This window comes from Silene latifolia, chromosome 5 (genome assembly GCF_048544455.1).
Source record: "Silene latifolia isolate original U9 population chromosome 5, ASM4854445v1, whole genome shotgun sequence".
NCBI classification, from domain to species: domain Eukaryota; kingdom Viridiplantae; phylum Streptophyta; class Magnoliopsida; order Caryophyllales; family Caryophyllaceae; genus Silene; species Silene latifolia.
Window position 1 is genome coordinate 63016302 of NC_133530.1, and position 18605 is coordinate 63034906.

Genomic DNA, 18605 nt, shown 5'->3' on the forward strand with positions numbered 1-18605 from the left:
AATGTATAACTCTAGTCACAGTTTGTATAACTCTAGTCATACAATGTATAACTCTAGTCACAGTTTGTATAACTCTAGTCATACAATGTATAACTCTAGTCACAGTTTGTATAACTCTAGTCATTTAATGTATAACCCTAGTCATACTGTATAACTCTGGTCACAGAATGTAAAACTCTAGTCAAATAATGTATAACTCTAGTCATACAATGTATAACTCTAGTCACAGTTTGTATAACTCTAGTCATACAATGTATAACTCTAGTCACAGTTTGTATAACTCTAGTCATTTAATGTATAACTCTAGTCCCAGTATTCATAATTCTAGTCATTCAATGTATAACTCTAGTCACAATGTATAACTCTGGTCATACGATGTATAACTCTAGTCACAGTTTGTATAACTGTAGTCATTTAATGTATAACCCTAGTCACTCTGTATAACTCTGGTCACAGAATGTAAAACTCTAGTCAAATAATGTATAACTCTAGTCACAGTATTCATAATTCTAGTCATTCAATGTATAACTCTAGTCACAATGTATAACTCTGGTCATACGATGTATAACTCTAGCTACACAATGTATAACTCTAGGCAGAGACTGTTAGATGCATAACTCATTCTACACAGTGTATAACTCTTAGCAAATAATGTATAACTCTAGGTATATAATGCATAACTCTAGGCATACTTTGTATTCTAGGTATATAATAATATATGGAATGCGAAAGGTTATAAGATTTCAAGCAGGGATATGGCACAACTTCCTAAACAAAATTCGTATTAATTTAAGCATCAAACCCCAAACATATTAATTAAAAAACAACTCAAAGGACACATTACTAATTATAAATTCATTCTACTATCTAAAAAACCAGTTCATTATATCCCTATCTCCACCCTAAACTCAAAACCCTAAATCGTTAAAACCTAATAATAAACTCCAAACTTCCTTCAACAACAATGAATGATGTCATTCGTAATACATGCATTATGACCGAGTACAACAAGAGTTTCATACGCCGGTTGCTTGACATTGAGAGGAGGTACAGGACCTACCTTGAGGACGCTCAGATCGCACTCAAGGACGCCAAAGAAAATGGCTTGTCAGAGCAGCAGATAATGCAGCTATTAGAAGATATTGCATCTCAAGGAACGAAACCTCCAAATAGCAAAGGAGGAGAGGATGAATATCATAGAAGAGAATTCATCCCTATATGAACACCTAAGAACTGTATTTTTAGCAATGCATTAAGTTTATGTATCTATATCTATTAATTAAGTTCATGTATGTTAAATGTGGGTTTGTTTTACTATCCTCTCCATCATCTTCTTTGTTTTATTTTATTTAATTTGTTTTACTAACAAACACAGAAATACTAAGCGAATAATAATTACAGAATAAACAATGACGGAGAAAAACACATGCAAATAACATGTATAACTCTGGGTACAGAATGTATAACTGCAGGCATTTAATGTATAACTCTAATCATACAATGTATAACTCCAGCCAAAATGTGTATAACTCTAATCATACAATGTATAACTCCAGACAAAATGTGTATAATTCTAATCATACTATGTATAACTCTAGACACAGCCTGTATAACTCTAATCATAAAATGTATAACTCTAGACACAGCTCGTATAACTCTATGCATTTAATGTATGACTCTATGAACAGTCTGTATAACTCTAGTCATACAATGTGTATCTAGAGTTATACATCGCATGACTAGAGTTATACATTATCTATATCTATTAATTTAAGTCACAATGACTGTTCATAGAGTTATACATTGTGTATAACTCTAGGTTTATAATGCATAACTGTATGGATATAATGTATAACTCTAGGCACAGTCTGTATAACTCTAGTTATACGATGTATAACTCTACATACACAATGTATAACTCTTCGCATAAAATGTATAACTGTAGGCATATAATGTATAACTCTATGGATACAATGTATAACTCTTCGCATAAAATGTATAACTGTAGGCATATAATGTATAACTCTATGGATATAATGTATAACTCCAAACACAAGTCAGTATATGCTAAGAGTTATACATTATATGCCTAGAGTTATACATTGTAGAGTGTATTATCTTTGTAGTTCCGAATGTATAACTCTAGTCATACAATGTATAATTCGTACATATATATGGATAATTCGTACATATATATGTATAACTCTATACACAGTCTGTATAACTCTAATCATACAATGTATAACTCTTGACACAGCCTGTATAACTCTAGGCATATAATGTACAACTGTCCACATCCTATAACTTTACTTAATGAATGTATAAACTTCAGCTATAACATGAATAACTATATCAAAATTGGTTGTTTAGTAAGAGTTTTTACGCACAATTTAGGGTTTGAGTTACTCTGTTACTTGAATCTGCAGGAAATTGTCAAAGAGTTTTACAAAAAACCCTCGATGAATATAGAAGCGCATGTTGACATCAGATTATCTGAAGTTATACATATTTGGGTCGAGTTATACTAAAACCCACCTGAAGTTATAATTCGTACTTTATCAAGCTTTTAAATTTCCATCATTTTTTGCCATCAACAACAAGCTACCAAAATGAAATAAGAACCTGTCATTTTTTGCCATTAACATCAACCTACAATAATAACCTAGACACAAATAAGAAAGTAAACAACTCACCATTGACGACAACTTCAATGCGCATATGATCCATTTCACAAACATCGATTGTCATTTCTGCTTGTTTCTCTGATAAACACTGAGAATTTAATTTCTCTTCAACAAAGTTATTTGATGATGATCACTGATGTAGTTTTACATGTGCGCTGAAATTTCTCTTATTTTTTTGATGATTGATATTGTATTTTACAGTATTTACGATCGTTTTTTGAGGATTTTTAGGGTTTTTTCTTGTTCGGATGTTTTGAATGGTGAAAAGAGGAGGGAAGCATGCAAAATGATATAGGAGGCTTTGTTTATTGTTATTGTCCGCGGGATTTGATATGGACGCAAAGACATAAACAAAGTGATGTGGTCCCTCTCTCACACAATCACCATTTTCCTTTTTTTTTTTTTTGTTCTAAAAAACACGCCCTCTCTCCTCATCTCATCCCTTCAATCCCTTCATCCAAGGGCTCTTATAAAGACTTAGGGCCTTATAAGGTATGAAGGCCTTATAAGAACCACACTCTCTCTCTCTCTCTCTCTCTCTCTATATATATATATATATATATATATATGTATGTATAATTTTTTTTTTTGGCAAAGGTCAGAATTTTCATGATATTGTATTGAAAAACCTGTAATATTTTATTCACTAATCCTCAATCCTCAAATATTTAAGAGTTCTCACCGGATCCCGACTCTCTCTCTCTCTCTCTCTCTATACACACACACACACACACACACACACACACACACACACACACACACACACACACACACACACACACACACACACACACACACACACACACACACACACACACACACACACACACACACACACACACAGAGGCGGGATCGGGTGAGAACTCCTAAATATTGAAGATTTACTAACGAATGAAATATCACCCGTTCTTGTAAACAATGTCACTCGCTGATAAGGTACAAAAAAGCACACTCAGCATTGATAAAAAAACATAACGCGTAAGATTTTATTTTTACTTTAGACTTTCTCTCTCTAAAACTGAATAAAAAAATGAAGGAACGAGGGATTAGTTTGGCGAATCACTCAAAATTACAAAGCAATACCGATCATTCTTCATTATAATTGCTTTTTGAGAAGAATTCATTTACCATTTTTGCCTTAATGCTCTCGAATTTTTGAATTTAGGAATATTTTAGTGAAATAATTATTAAAATCGACTAATTATGCAATTACTATTATCACTTGCAGAGGATAATTTAGGTATAAAAATTATTGCTAAACTTTATTAATTTTTTTTGATTTATTCATATAATTGAACCAATTCATATCATCACTTTCAGTTGTAGTTGTTAATTACATGTTTTTTTTTGTTTCAATCCCGTAAATTAGGGTTGATAATTGTTCGAATGTGAAATTTAGGGTACAACATTTGTTGATTGTGAAAACTAGGGGTTAATATTGTTTCAATCCCGTAAATTAGGGTTTATAATTGTTCGATTGTAAAATTTAGGGTTCGACATTGTTCGACTATGAAATTTAGGGTTTTATATTGTTTAATTGTAAAAATTAGGGTTTCATATTATTTTCATCGCGAAAAGTAGGGTTTAACATTGTTTAATTGTGCAAAATTACAGTTTCATATATAGAATTGAATTTTGTTTGACAATGCAGCTGAGGAATTGATCGTTTGTGTTCAGCAAAATGATTAATAAAGTCAAGATATGTGTTGGCAATGATAACGAAGAACTTTTGATACTGTTATTTGTATGATGTGATGTAACAACCACGGTAAAACAAGAATATAAATTAAGTTCAAGGTGGCGGAAACACTCTGACACCGCGGTAGCTGCAAAAAAAAAAAAAAAAAAAAAAAAAAAAAAAGAGTTCCCAAAAGGAAATACATGGTCTACGGGGAATAAATACCCCTATATCCGAAATGAAATAAAGACTAAAAAACAAGAGTCAAATAAAAACTAATAGAGTGCGTTAAACAAAAGCGCTCGCTAGCTCACTCGATGCAACCCCAGCAAATAATAATAATAAGAAACCATCAACCACCTGTCAGTCATAAGAATAACAGCCACAGTCAGTGGGGAGTAACTCGGACGTCCTCCCAGCCATATTACATCATGATAAAGCAACCAAGTAATTAAGATAGATCAATAATGAACAACTGACTTACCAATAAACATATTATACAATTAAAATTATAAACTCATTATAAATTAATCACACTTTAAACTAAATAAATCAAATGACTAATTTAATAAAGGTCAACTTATTATACCAAACATATTAAATCAGTTACCACTCAGTAAGACAAAACGTCAAGGCAACCCATCACTGTTACCCTATCCCTACGGTAGGACTACGATAAATATACGGTCCCAGTCTAAGTATGGCCACACTCTCGAGACAAATAATCCCGATTCGACAATCACCAAGCCTATAAACATCCGGGCTGATGACCCATAGACGCCCAACAATTAGCCTATAAACAACCGGGCTAGCGGGACGACTCCAACCTGCCTAGACTGCCCTTACACACAGCTACTAGGATACAAGTGAAGCGGATAATATAAGACGATTCTTATTACTCGAGTCAGCTAACTAATTACTATGAACCAAAGTTGTGTAAAGCTAAGGACGTCAATAACCATTAATTCAGGGTGCAAAACATGCTACTTCTCAGCCAATACCAATTCTCATGTCGACTTGATATCTTATTTCGTGTCATCTTCGAAATCACTTTAGACAAACAAATAAGAGTCACGTGGTTCTATTATATATGACATACTACGTACAGAAAATTGGAATGCACTCACCAAAATTCCATGCTGCTTTGTTGGAGTATATTTAAGCCAAATAAAAGAAACTCGCCACTAGGCTAAAGATTTAAGACGCACTAATTAACAGTAAGAACAACAAGTTTTCACAGTCTTAAACAAAACATGACTAGTCCTAACTACCATGTCATTCAATTGAATCATTAATATGCAACAACCACCAGATGAAAAAACATGGGTTATTATATGAAATAATCAAATACACCACGACTCATAGTCATACACAAAACAAGATAGCCTGACGACGTAAGACCTGACTTCGATCGAATTCTCGCACTAAATAACGAGAACCATACCGACTCTAGAATGCAATGCAGTATTACACACCAACAGGAACGCATAAGTAGCCTCGAAAATCAAATGACTAGCCAGCAGGAATGTCATAATACATTATACAGGCAAATGAAGAAGTAGTTAAATCATTTGAACATCTATCGTCCATTCTAGCATACGAGACCGCAAAACCGCAACGTAATACCGAGGACAGCCGTCGACGTTACCTTTTAGCGCTTAATCCTCAATCGAATCGTCAACAACGTAAGAGTCGGCGTCCGGGTCGTCCGAGTTTGAACCTATGTCGAAAACGGAACGAAACGGGATTAACTTACACGGTTTAAAGCTTAAGCGAACCGCACAATATTAAACGAAGTGAAACGAAAATGATACGGATGGAAAGCTTACCGAGAGATGAAGAGAATGGTGCAAAAATTACTGAAAATCGTTAAGAAACGAGAGAGAACGGAATTGCCGAAATGGAGTGTTTAAAATGGAGAAAAATGACGAAGAAGAATGAGAAGTATTTGATGTCGGGTGATAGGAAAAGCTGCGTGCTAAACAACTGTTTCTAATGGAAACGTACGAGTATAGCCCTAACTTCGTGGGATATGGGTTGTTTCAGTAACAACTCTATCTCATGGATTTGACTCGGTTAATCGGTTACAGTTTAAATAAAATTTAGCGTTTAAACTCTGTCTCAAGACGGTTTAATAAAATAACGCGGTCTATTTAAAACCACACACATTTTGATATTAAAATATGAGTTCAAAATAGTTAATAAATATATTATAAAAATGGACTAACATTTCAAATAAATACGAATTATAAAAAGACGTACTATCATATTAAATAAATACGTCGGCTTAGAAAATATATAAAATCATTTAATAAAATTTAAAACTCACCATTAACTAATATTATGGCAGGAAAAAGCGGGTGTTACATGTGATATTGAATGTGAAGATTTGTGGTACTCAATCTTCATACATTTTGGAAGTTTGACTACATAAGTTGTGATATTGATATTGTTACAAAGGATGATGAAGTTGTGATATTGTTTTGTATAAGGTGTGATATTATTTCTAATAACGTGTGATATTGTTTCTCAGAATCACAAAAATGACATTGACGGTTTCCAATAAACCTGAGAAAACCTTCGGCAGAAAGAGGTATCTATCTAGCGACAAATGATGAGGTTGAACAATCATCAAACAAGAAGTCAAAGGCTGCTAATAAAAGGAAGAGTAAAGACAACGAAATGGTGATACAAAACGCAGTTGTAGAGCAGCCCGAGGTTGACAAAAAAAGGCAACCATTTCAGACTAAGTGTAGGCCACTAAAGTTGGTTGAGTTGATTAACAACTTAAATGAAGAAAAAAAAGGATTGTTTCTGATATTGGGTTTCGTGGATTGTAAGAGTTAAAGCTAACAAAAATTCCACATGGAATTCTAAAGTTGCTTTTGAAGGCATTTGACTAAACATGCAACATGTTTAGAACAAAGAAATTGGATTTTCTATTGACCAAAGATGATGTGCATGTCATATTTCAACTTCGTAGAGACAACAATTTGAAAAATGCATGGAGGGCGAAGTTTGGTGTGAAGAGTACTTCCGCTCAAATTATGGTGAAAGATGTGCATGACAAATTGATGAATTGTAATGATGCCGGAGATGAATTTAAAAGAATGTTCATAATTTACAGCATGTCTATTTTCCTAACACCGTCTTCAAATAAATCACTCGACTTGAAACTGGTAAAGGCCATTGAGAATGTGCCAAGGATAAAAACATTTGGTTGGTCTGCCTATGTATTTGATGAAATGATTAAGAGTATTAAGGTTTTCAAACCTCTGATCATGAAGTTGGAGCTGCAACGGAAACAAAAGAGGGTACATGATGGTGAAGTTGCCTAGCAGTATTGAAACTGATAAACAGATTAGAGCAAGAGTGATAGATATAAGCACTAATGCATCGCTATTTTCATTGCACTTACACTTATAAAAACAAGTGCTATCTGATTCACTAAGCTAAGGTTGTTGATCATATGCTGGTGTTATATTGATTAAAGATTGTTGTGTTATATTGTTTCTGCAATTGTGTGATATTGTTTTCAGTATATTGTGGTATTCAAATTGAATAACCTCATTATTGTTTGATGTGTCCTTATTATCACATATAAAAGAGTGTATGTATGTTAATATATTTATTATGTCATTTGGCAGAGTGCTCATGAAATTTATCTACGTATGAATAGGGACAATGAATTGTTCATTGCAAGATACGTACGTAACATGAGAAAGCTCATCAGTATGAAACCAAAAACTCCAATGGATGAACCAACTATATCTACACAAGCTGGTGTCAGGGAAGATGGTGCAAAAGAACATGCTGCTGCAGAAGAAGATGTTGAGAAGAGGTTGATAATCCTGAAAAATGTACATCAGAGAATCAAACACTGCCTTTCATGAAAGATTTTGGTTATCATAACTTAATGGACATGTTGATAGTGAGGTCTATGAAATGGAGAAAGCAAAACAAGGGTTGCCCTTGTGTGATGTATGGACTGAAATGTTGAAAATGCAGTACAAAGAATTGAACAAGGAATATGGTGGATGTACGGATAAAGATCTTTTGAGCAGTGATGATGAGTTGGGTTGAAATGATGAACAACAAGATGAGGAAAATGATGTTATAAACTCTTCCTTTTTGAAACTCCTCTTTCGTTTTTGTATTGTTGACGAAGTTACTTGTTGAATACTGTGCAAATGATTGATAATTTTTAATTTTCATTTTTTTGATACTGTTGATAAGAGAAATGATTGAAGTTCAATATTTTGGTTTTTAAAAAAACATTTGCATTTAAAAAAAATGACAAAGTTCATTTTGTTTTTAAAAAAAATTGTATTTAAAAAAAATCTTCAAATATTGTCTTTCTTTTTGAAACTCATCTTTCATTTTTGTATTGTTGACAAAGTTACTTGTTGAATACTGTGCAAATGATTGATAATTTTTAATTTTCATTTTTTTTTGATACTGTTGATAAGAGAAATGATTGAAGTTCAATATTTTATTTTTATTTTCTTACACTATTTGAAATAAATATTATTGGACAATGATAATTTTTGTCAGTTGCAAAAAAAAAAAAATGAAAGCAGTTGAATTTGAAGGAAAAGATTATGACTCTATCTACAAATTGGGAAAATGGTACATAAGATATGGATCGCTAGGAGGACTTTAGTTGGTGCTTTAATATATTGAGTATTACTAACTTAATTATTTAGTACAAATAAAGGGACTGTCTACTTCATGTAATAATTCAAAATCTCAAAAATTAATAAAATACATTGTTTGCAAAGAATCTTAAAAACTCAGAGGTTTATTGTTTTTTCCTTCCTTGTGAGGTTGAAATTTAATTATCTCTTGTTCCTTGCGAGGTCTTGAGTGAAATATCAATTTTCGTTGGGTAATTTTGCGAGGTTATCGAACTAATTAATATTTTATTTCCGTTACTTAATTAATATATTTTGAAGACGTGAAACCTTTGTTTACCCGAAGGCTCCATGCCAATGGACCAAAAATGTAACAATTATCAAACCATATTTTGCCGAAAAGCCAACACAAATGGGCTGGACATATCAATAATATCTGCATTGTCAGTGCAATTAATTAAATAGAAAACCGAAAGAATTATGTTATAGAGTTTGTTGTCGTTTCTAAAGTAGGATTTAGGTTCGTTTGTGTAATACACAAAGCATGGACTGCTAAAACACCGAAAATTGCACCAGCTGTAGGAGCAAATATATAGATCCATGAGTACCCAAATCTCCAAGAAAGAATTGCTGGTCCTAATGATCTTGCTGGATTCAAAGATCCTCCAGAAATCGGTCTGTTACACAAAAGAAAATGTACCAAGTAAATAATGTACACACATAGCCTCATCAGGTGAAACTCAATTTTAATTTATCTCCGCATTTAGTAAATTTAGTTGAATTAGTATTATTTACACTTATTCTTAATTTTTGATAGTTCTATTTTTCTATGCGAGTATGATAATCTACATTTTAAGAGTACAAGATGATACACAATCATTTCCAATTGAAAATTGATATAAACAAATTTGTACCGGAATTTTGTGCATGCGTCAATGAAACAGTAGTATATTGTACCCCTTTAGTATTTAAAATTCTTTAATTGAGTAGAGTTAGGTTATGTCTAAAAGTAATGATACTTTTACATTTTAGTTGAAGAATGTATATTTAAAGATCTCAGATTACCCTTATTATAACGTCAAGTCAACTAGAGAAATATAAATTATAGTAATTTCAACCAGATGAAAGGGACATGTTATTTTTAAATTAGTGAATCTAGAAATAAAAACAAAAAGAAAATAAAAGAGTATGTGAGTATTATTACACCCAAACTTAGTGTGATTTAATGAAGCTCTAAAATTATCTTTTATGTAAGTATACAAAATCAAGAAATTACCCAGTAATCAAAACAGCAAGAATGATGGTAATTCCCATTGCAAAAGGAGCCAAATGACCCACCTGCAAAATGTTAATAGACAACTAATTAGCATAAATAACCTTATAATTCGAAGAACTTAAATAAGAGATTTGTATATGTATAGTAATATTGTTCTGAAATAGTAATACATACTGCCTTTTCATCTTTTGCAAGTGTCGCGGCAAGAAAGGTGACCATGAATGTAGCAATCAACTCGGAGAAAAAAGCTGCCGAAATGGCATCATTGACGGGGATAGTCATTACAAGCTCAGGTTTGACTCCAAAGACAAGCTCTCCTACATATGTTGCCAATATGGACCCTAACATTTGTGCACTTATATAAAAGGGTACCTTCAAAACCAAAGTACATTACTAGTCAAACAAAAAAAAAAATAACCAAAGTACGTTTACTTCGTTTGTTAATATTCCTATTGAATCGCGTGGCTTGGGTTTATGAAAATGCTGCTTTTACTGCTTCTTGCATGGCTTGTTTAACGCTTGATTTTAATTAAAACTTAAGATTATTAATATTTTTATTTTGTATAATATAGTAGTCTAATGGCCTAATGTGTATGCTCTATCGTTGAAAAGACTAAAGAGACTCAATTTCGTAAGTATTTGACAGTTAGACAACATTTAACTATATTTTCATGTTACCAATTTAGTGCCTTGAATTTTTGTCAAAAACAGACTAAGCTCAGGTAAGAAAAAGAAGTAACGCAACCGATGAAGAAGATGTACGTGCAACAATACGTATGCGTCATGCATATCTTTTATATAGGTTGTGTGGTACTGCTCTAGGCGTGAAGTTTAATTTGCTTTTGATACATGATTCTATGTTACTATTTGACTCTTTTTTTGTCTTCTACGTAAGTGGCTTCTTTTTGTGTGCTTTTTGATTTCACGTGAGTTGTATTTGTTATGTTTAGGAAAGCATTAATTTTTCTTTAGGAAATTAATATTAGTCTATTTCATTAATTAATCTACATATTTTATTTCAGATGGAATATATTATATAAAGACTCAAAATTTATTCAAGTTTAATTAAGAGAGAGAATTTGAGAGGGTCGATTTGTAAGGCACCTTCTGAAGAAGAAAACTCAATTTTTTCTAGGATCTTATATATTATTTGGGTTATACTCTTTGGAAAAGCGGAGGAGTTTGTTTGGATATTAGTAGACCTCAAGATCGTTTGTCCTCCATCTTCTTGGTGAGTTTTTTGCAAGCTAAACTTAATTTGCGTAATCTCTTATGTCCCTTTGAGATTACGTTTTTGTTCGTAAAATGGGATATCTTTTTTTTTTAAAAAAAAAACCCACACGGGTTTTAAATCATATTATCAAAATCGATTGAAACAAATATGTCAATGGTTAAAGGAAATACATCGACCAAATCACGCCTACCATACACACCAATTCAAGGTTGCACATGACCTAATTCACGTACGATTCTATTGAAATTACGCCTAGTAAAGGAAAATTCGACACTTTCAAAGGAAGAATTGGATATCTTTTGGCTCATACTGAGTGCGTCTATATAGGTCTACTGTTGTATTATTTTCTCCACAATAGTAATATTTATTCTCCTCGCAAAGTGGATGTAGGTAGTGATTGTACTGGTTAACCACGCAAATTAATCACTGTGTCAACTTTATTTACGTTCGTTATTTATTGTTCTTATCACCATTAATCAATTAACTATTGGTAAAGTCGCGCCTCCATTACAACGGTTTATAAAGTGGTTTACAATATGACGATCAACTGTTTTAGGGCTTGAACAGTGGCATAACACGTGCACAAACTAACCACATTACTAGTTTGCCAGTGCATACAAGTTTCAACAGAGAAATAATAATTGAATGAACTATTAACTTGAATATTATTGATAACAATTTTTTCTTATATAGCAATACAAGAATAATAATTAAAAACCTAATATAACTAGAATATATCTTAGAGATATATTGGACATAATATAGAAAACTGGGATTAATATAATATCTAAAGATAATTTCTAGATCTATATTTATTCTTAGACTATCACAGTATTAGTATATTGTGAATCATAACACTAGAGTAATATTATACGCTTTATACACCCCAGCAAGATGGACGACCGGAGGGGAAGAACAATCTTGAGAAGAAGAAGAAGAAGAAGAAGAAGAAGAAGAAGAAGAAGAAGAAGAAGAAGAAGAAGAAGAAGAAGAAGAAGAAGACGGGACCGCAATGTTGAGCCATGAGAAGTCGCAATAGACAAAAGGTAGAAGGCTTAATTCAGTCACAATAAATAATGGGGGAGAAAGAGAGAAATTCGAGGAGTCGGGAACCGCCAAAGGATGTGCGATAAGTCGGCATAAAGTGTGGCTTGAGGAATTTTTGGGAAAGAAATTTTGCACCGTAAAATTCGTACAATATGTTATGGAGTCGGATTTGGTCATTGGATCATATCTATGAAAAGAAGAGAAATATTTGAGAGAAGCATAATCTGAGTAAGACAAGAAAGATGGCATAATTTGACATTGGAGAATTTTTTTTTTTTTTGATGAATTTTGGAAAAGCCAAAAAAGACTATGGCATAATTTGAGAGGAAATTAACGGTAGTCGGGGAAAAAGGCGACATAATTTTAAAGGAGAAGAAAGTAAATTTCTACAAAGAATGAATTTGAGAAATAAAGGTGAGAAATAATTGAGGGACTGAAAAAGTGTTCTATTTGAGAGGGAGATACAAACGACTGAAACGAGACATCTTTGTTTTTTTTAGATATGAAGATGGGGTAATTTGTGAGTAATTTTGGAGATATTAACAATAGAAGATTAACATAGATCCAAAGAAGAAGAGTAATTAGTCTCGTAAGACGTTAGGCTAAAAAGCCAAGTTGCTAACAACTTGTGTTCACACACAAGAAAGATGAATAACAAAATAGGAAAGACTTGCATATATCTGAATTGCAAGGTGAGGATGAACAAAACGAGAGAGAAGTAGGTAATGGCTACAATAGGACATGGTATATTAGTATAACACATGGCCATATAGGCATCACAACAACATTAGTAATGGAAGATAGAGGTTTAAAGGATAAACTTTGGTTTTAAACTCTAAGAGATTGGCAAAGGAGGTAAATTATATATTCATGGGAAGTGAAGAATTAGACGGTTCAAAGGAACTAAAAAAAGTTGATCTTTAAGGGATAGACGAATAAATAAGCCCATCGGAGATGGAAGAGATGACAATCATCTCCAGCTGGTAGCGGAAGTATATTGGTGGTTGTTTTTGTGGTAGAGTGTATATAGAAGTCCCTAAGATTTTACCCTTTTGATAGCATGTAGAGAAATAATAGTTGAATGAATTATTAACTTGAATATTATTGATCACAATTTTGCTTAAAGATAATAATATGAAAGCTAATATAACTAGAATATCTTAGAGATATATTTGACATTATATAGAAAATTGGGACTAATATAATATCTAAAGATAATTTCTGGATCTATATTTATTTTGGTAATCATAACATTAGAGTATTATACTCCTTGTATTTAGATCAATAAATTATCTTTAAATATTATATTAGTCTCAGTTTTCCATATTATGTCAAATATATCTCTGAGATATATATTTTAAAAGATATAATTTCTAGATCTATATTTATTCTTACACTATCACAATATTACCATATTGTGAATCATAACATTAGAGTAATATTATATTCTTAATATCTTCTATCAAAAATGGGCTCGTGAAATAATACCAGTAAATAGAATAGTTTTATTAAAATTACTAAAAAATGATTTCTTTTTTACTCCATTTACTTTGATGATACATTTTTAAGAAAATTATCTTAAAAGTTACAACAACATGCGGTGCATAACTTTCTAGTATGCAAATGAATTTAAAACAACTTTGTAGATACTTCATAATAATTCGAAATATCGAAACTCCATTCTACAAACTACGATCTGACAATAAAAAGGTAAAAAAAAAAGAATAATGACATAGAAAAGAAGATGATAAAAAAATTGAAAACCTTAATCCATGGAAAATGACCAAAGACAGCGAAGGCAATAGTGACGGCAGGATTGACATGTGCTCCCGAAATGCGTCCAATAGTGAAACCAATAAGAGTAATTGATGAACCAGCTGTGATCGCATACTCCGTTAGACCTACTTGGTTCCCTACCAATTTCATGCTCCCCATTATTCCAAATACACTAAATATCAACATAAATGTCCCTATCACTTCTGCTACTACCTGCATCATAAAATATCACTAAAAAATATCAAGAGAATTTAGGGTTTTCTTATCAAACCGTCTCACAAGAGACTTTATTAGATAGATCTTAATCAATAATGAAGCCGGATTTGAGAGTAAGGAGGGCGAGAAATTATAGCTAGAGTGAACAGCTAATATAATAGAGTAAACTAGAAAAAATACTGAAAATTTTGACTAAAAGTTTCAATTTTGTCGTTGCGGTTCACTCCTAAGGAGAACCAATAAGAACCCTGATACAACATTCTAAATTTTGCAAGGTACATGCACTAAAAAAAACACACAATAAATTCCTCCATCAATGTAATATTGAAATCTTTTATGTTGGATAATTTGCTTTAAAAGAAACACAAGAAGTATTTAATTTCTTTTGGCATGTCCTTAAATTCCTCCATCAATGTATATGTTTAACCATTTGGCATAATTTTTCTCATATTAATAAATGTCCTAGCATAATAAATTTCCTAATTTGATCCATTCACTAATTATCTTCACACTAAAAGTAATACTATCGTTGAGTTAATCATAAAACCTTCCATCTTATTGTTACTTGTACACTCGATTGCTTACACATTAATTAGATCACCTTCCCTACCATTGTTTTAGTTTAGGATATAAGTGAATTAGAAGTTATCTTTGGTAACGTACAACTTTAGATCACCAAATTTTGGCGTCATTGCTAGGGCTAATTTTCTATACTTATCTGCAAATATCAAAATACTGACGTTTTTGAAAGGATATACACCCTCTATAATGACTCAAACACGTATACACTGATGGTTATATATTTCAGCCATTTATATATAATTTGATAATTTCACTTTCGTGGGGGCATGAATCATGATTAAAGATACACATATTTCTTCTCTTTTTCTAAAACTAGTTATATGCACACATAATCTAAATTTTTTTATTAATAACATTGAAATATTATTTACAGAAATATGATAATTTGTAATGAACTAATTTATTTACAGAAATGTGAAAACTTTTGATTCACTGATGCATCGATGACATATTATTCTAAGAGAGGAGAAGAGGTACAATGAATTGTATACGTTATTTGTTAATAAAATTTACACACTATTAGTTTGGACCAAAAAAAATGGCCATGCAACCCAAGTTATTATATAGTAAATGATTACTTTAGTTTATTGTTGTTGATTAATCAATAAAAGTGAGAGTTAATCAAGACCTATAATTCAAACATCTTGAACCCAACAATCTAATAATGAAGAAATTCCCAATTTACCAAACATAAAGGCTTATATAACCACACAATCACATTTATGAGGTTATGAAACCAGTAGCCAATGCCAAAATGCACTTATATTTAAATTTATTTAAGTTCTTTGCACATTTTAAACATTTATTCCAATATTCCAATCCTATATCCTAAATGAAATAATTAAAACTTACTCTATGCCATATACAAATAAGATTGAGTTGCACTATTCCTTATTTACGTTTTTCTTTAAAAGGAAAAAAAGGGCAAAGCACACGACGAAAATTAAACTCCATCCATTTCAGTTAATACTTTACGTTTACTTTGTTCTACTCTAACAAATAAAAATAAACGTAAACTATTGGTGGAATAGAGAGAGTAATACTTTATTGAAAAGAACTAGTAGTATAAAATAGTACACATACAATGCGGGCATCATTTAATTTGATTCTGCTTGATAAACACCATAAAGTAGAGCTACGATCCACATACTGATCAGCCATAGAATCATCACGAGTTCCCATTAACTCGTCAATGGAAGATTGCTCGCTTGTGTATTTTCCATTTAGTGAGCAATCAAATGAAGATGTTGATTCTTCTAACATGAGATCAATTATCAAACAGGATTAGTTGAACATTAGTTGAGATCTTTAAATATAAATGACTCTTCTAGCTAGGTGTTAGGAAGAAAATTAAAGCTAGGCAAATTGTTTGCATGCTCATAATAAAGAATTGAGTAAGTGGTTTAACACAACAAATTATATCTCTATTTTTTTGTCACACATATCTTGCGTTCTTTTGGAACAAGAAGTTGTTTACAAGTTGTTTACCCCAAACTTGATATGCGAAGATAAAGACTCATGCTACTAAAATGTATGCAAATGTTGCTCCATTCTCGCATACTTTCGTGTAATATTTTTGCTTATGATTTTTTGCCTTTCTACCAACCATTATTTTTTTTTTCCTTTTGTCATGCCATGCCATATATACAAATATACAATGGTTAGGTTTTCAAACATGTTATTCGTTCCAATTCGAATTGTTGATTGTATTAAATTGGTTGTGTTTTAGTTTGATACCTTTATTTGATGTAAGTTAAGTTCGAAATTTAGTTTGAGCTAATTTGACACTAGTTAACCACGACTTAGGATAAAAATAATTGAAAATGCTACTAGCTTCATCGATTTTATATTGTCCTTCTTTGAGTATTTTCTGTTTTTCTACAAACGAGTTTTTGGCCCGACGTTGCTCAGGTTGTACCTTCTCACACTATTATTCTTTATTACAATATAGAGTAATAGGGAACAAATTCATCTTAAAAAAAATGGGATCTTGAAATAACATATTTGTAGCAAGTGAACTAACACTTCCGCAAACACAAAACGTTATCGACGATTTCAGATATCACCATTGTTAACAAAAGAAGGTACACTATGATTGGTATATAAATATTGTTTTCTTAGAGATAACACTTTTGATAAGCTTGTATTTAATTAAATCGATAGATTAATTATAAGGTATACTTTATCACTACAAATAAAAAATTGTCTTAAAGAACACTCCTTTCTTTTCAATGCAAGCGACCACACGTGTAAGCATCTTCTATATATAAAAGCCAAGTTCTTATGGGCTCCTTACTTTTAGGGGAAAAATAACTTTTTTAAAAGTGGTCCTGTCTCACTAACTATCAATTCAGATTGTATTTTGATTTCAACTAAGAAAATGCATGTTAACAATTCATTTACTCCTTATGTATAACCTATGATACTTCGTAGCTCTTACTTTGATTGTCGATCTTTCAAAAATACTTCGTAATACTTTTTACTCCATAATTGAACTTCAACTAAAATATAAAATAAAATATTCACAAACTCCCAAACACATGGGCATTTATAAATCCGGGTCAATTAATTGCCCTTTAATTGTTGTCTAGGTGCTTATTTTAATATTTTGTTTTGATAATACACACCTAACATATAACTAGATTTTTTCTAAAAAAAATGGTGTATATAAACCAAAAGACATCAATTAGACTATTCCATTGAAAATGAATATAAAAGAACAAATAGTTTTTTTTTTTTCAGATCATGTCAATCGTAAATACAAAGCACCTGAATACTACTAGATTTTTTCATACACTTTGACTTTTGCTTTACAAAAATGTATGTATGTGTAACACCCTCACATACCAAGGTGCCTTACTAAGGACCACCCTAACATGTTAAGCTCCTACCATCTCGGTTGCCCGAGGTTGTATATCAAAACTAACCATTTAGAATCATTTATTAAAGTATAACGTTTAGCGATTACAACGTCTCAAAGAGTACCAAAACGAAAGTGTATAAAACTCAATACATCAAAAACCAAAATATTTTAATAGGCTAACAGCGGAAGTTAGAGTCAACGTGATGACATCCCATCCTTGTCCCCGCAGCTAAAGATAACCATCACCTGTCACAATCTGCTCACCATCCCCGAATGGATCACCACAGCTTTCTAAAACAACAACGGGGTCAGTTTACTGAGTAATCAAGATAAGCAATATACAAGAACAACCACAACAAAAACTATACAACCATTCTCCAATTCCAACCATGCCTCATATCTAAATACACACTTAAGTGTGTAGTCCTGCCAGATTACTGCCGCCACAGGTAATCTACTCTGCCAGTGGGGGACCGCAACCTTTCCCACCTAAGCCCCGCTCATCGCAACGAGCAACAACCCATGTTCATTAATGTGAACACCCCCCTTTGTGACGGGAACTGCAAGGGGCGAGTCAAGGGCGTGAAGCCACTCTTGCAGGTGACTCCACTCAGC

At 32.1% G+C, this 18605-nt stretch overlaps 1 protein-coding gene and 1 long non-coding RNA gene across 2 annotated transcripts; both read right to left on the reverse strand.

Moving 5' to 3' along the window:
• Positions 1 to 4561: 4561 nt before the first annotated feature.
• Positions 4562 to 8683, reverse strand: LOC141657471 (uncharacterized). The gene is made up of 3 exons (XR_012548767.1): positions 8074 to 8683; positions 6011 to 6082; positions 4562 to 4722 (listed from the first exon to the last, which is right to left on the reverse strand). It is a non-coding gene; the product is annotated as an uncharacterized LOC141657471 (long non-coding RNA).
• A 703-nt stretch (positions 8684 to 9386) lies between these two features.
• LOC141657472 (putative aquaporin NIP7-1) lies at positions 9387 to 16728 on the reverse strand. The gene is made up of 5 exons (XM_074464719.1): positions 16211 to 16728; positions 14318 to 14542; positions 10447 to 10644; positions 10273 to 10334; positions 9387 to 9673 (listed from the first exon to the last, which is right to left on the reverse strand). Exons 1-5 carry the CDS (start codon positions 16388 to 16390, stop codon positions 9475 to 9477), a joined length of 864 nt encoding a protein of 287 aa, XP_074320820.1. The 5' UTR covers positions 16391 to 16728; the 3' UTR covers positions 9387 to 9474.
• Between the last annotated feature and the right edge of the window lie 1877 nt (positions 16729 to 18605).

Excerpts from the sequence above, each read along its gene's own strand:
- LOC141657472 (XM_074464719.1), bottom strand. The coding sequence starts at position 16,390 with ATGTTAGAAGAATCAACATCTTCATTTGATTGCTCACTAAATGGAAAA. Across the intron at positions 10,335-10,446 it reads TTGCAAAAGATGAAAAGGCA|GTGGGTCATTTGGCTCCTTT; the intron begins GTATGTATTACT and ends AACATTTTGCAG. Across the intron at positions 9,674-10,272 it reads CTTGCTGTTTTGATTACTGG|ACCGATTTCTGGAGGATCTT; the intron begins GTAATTTCTTGA and ends TTTGTGTAACAG.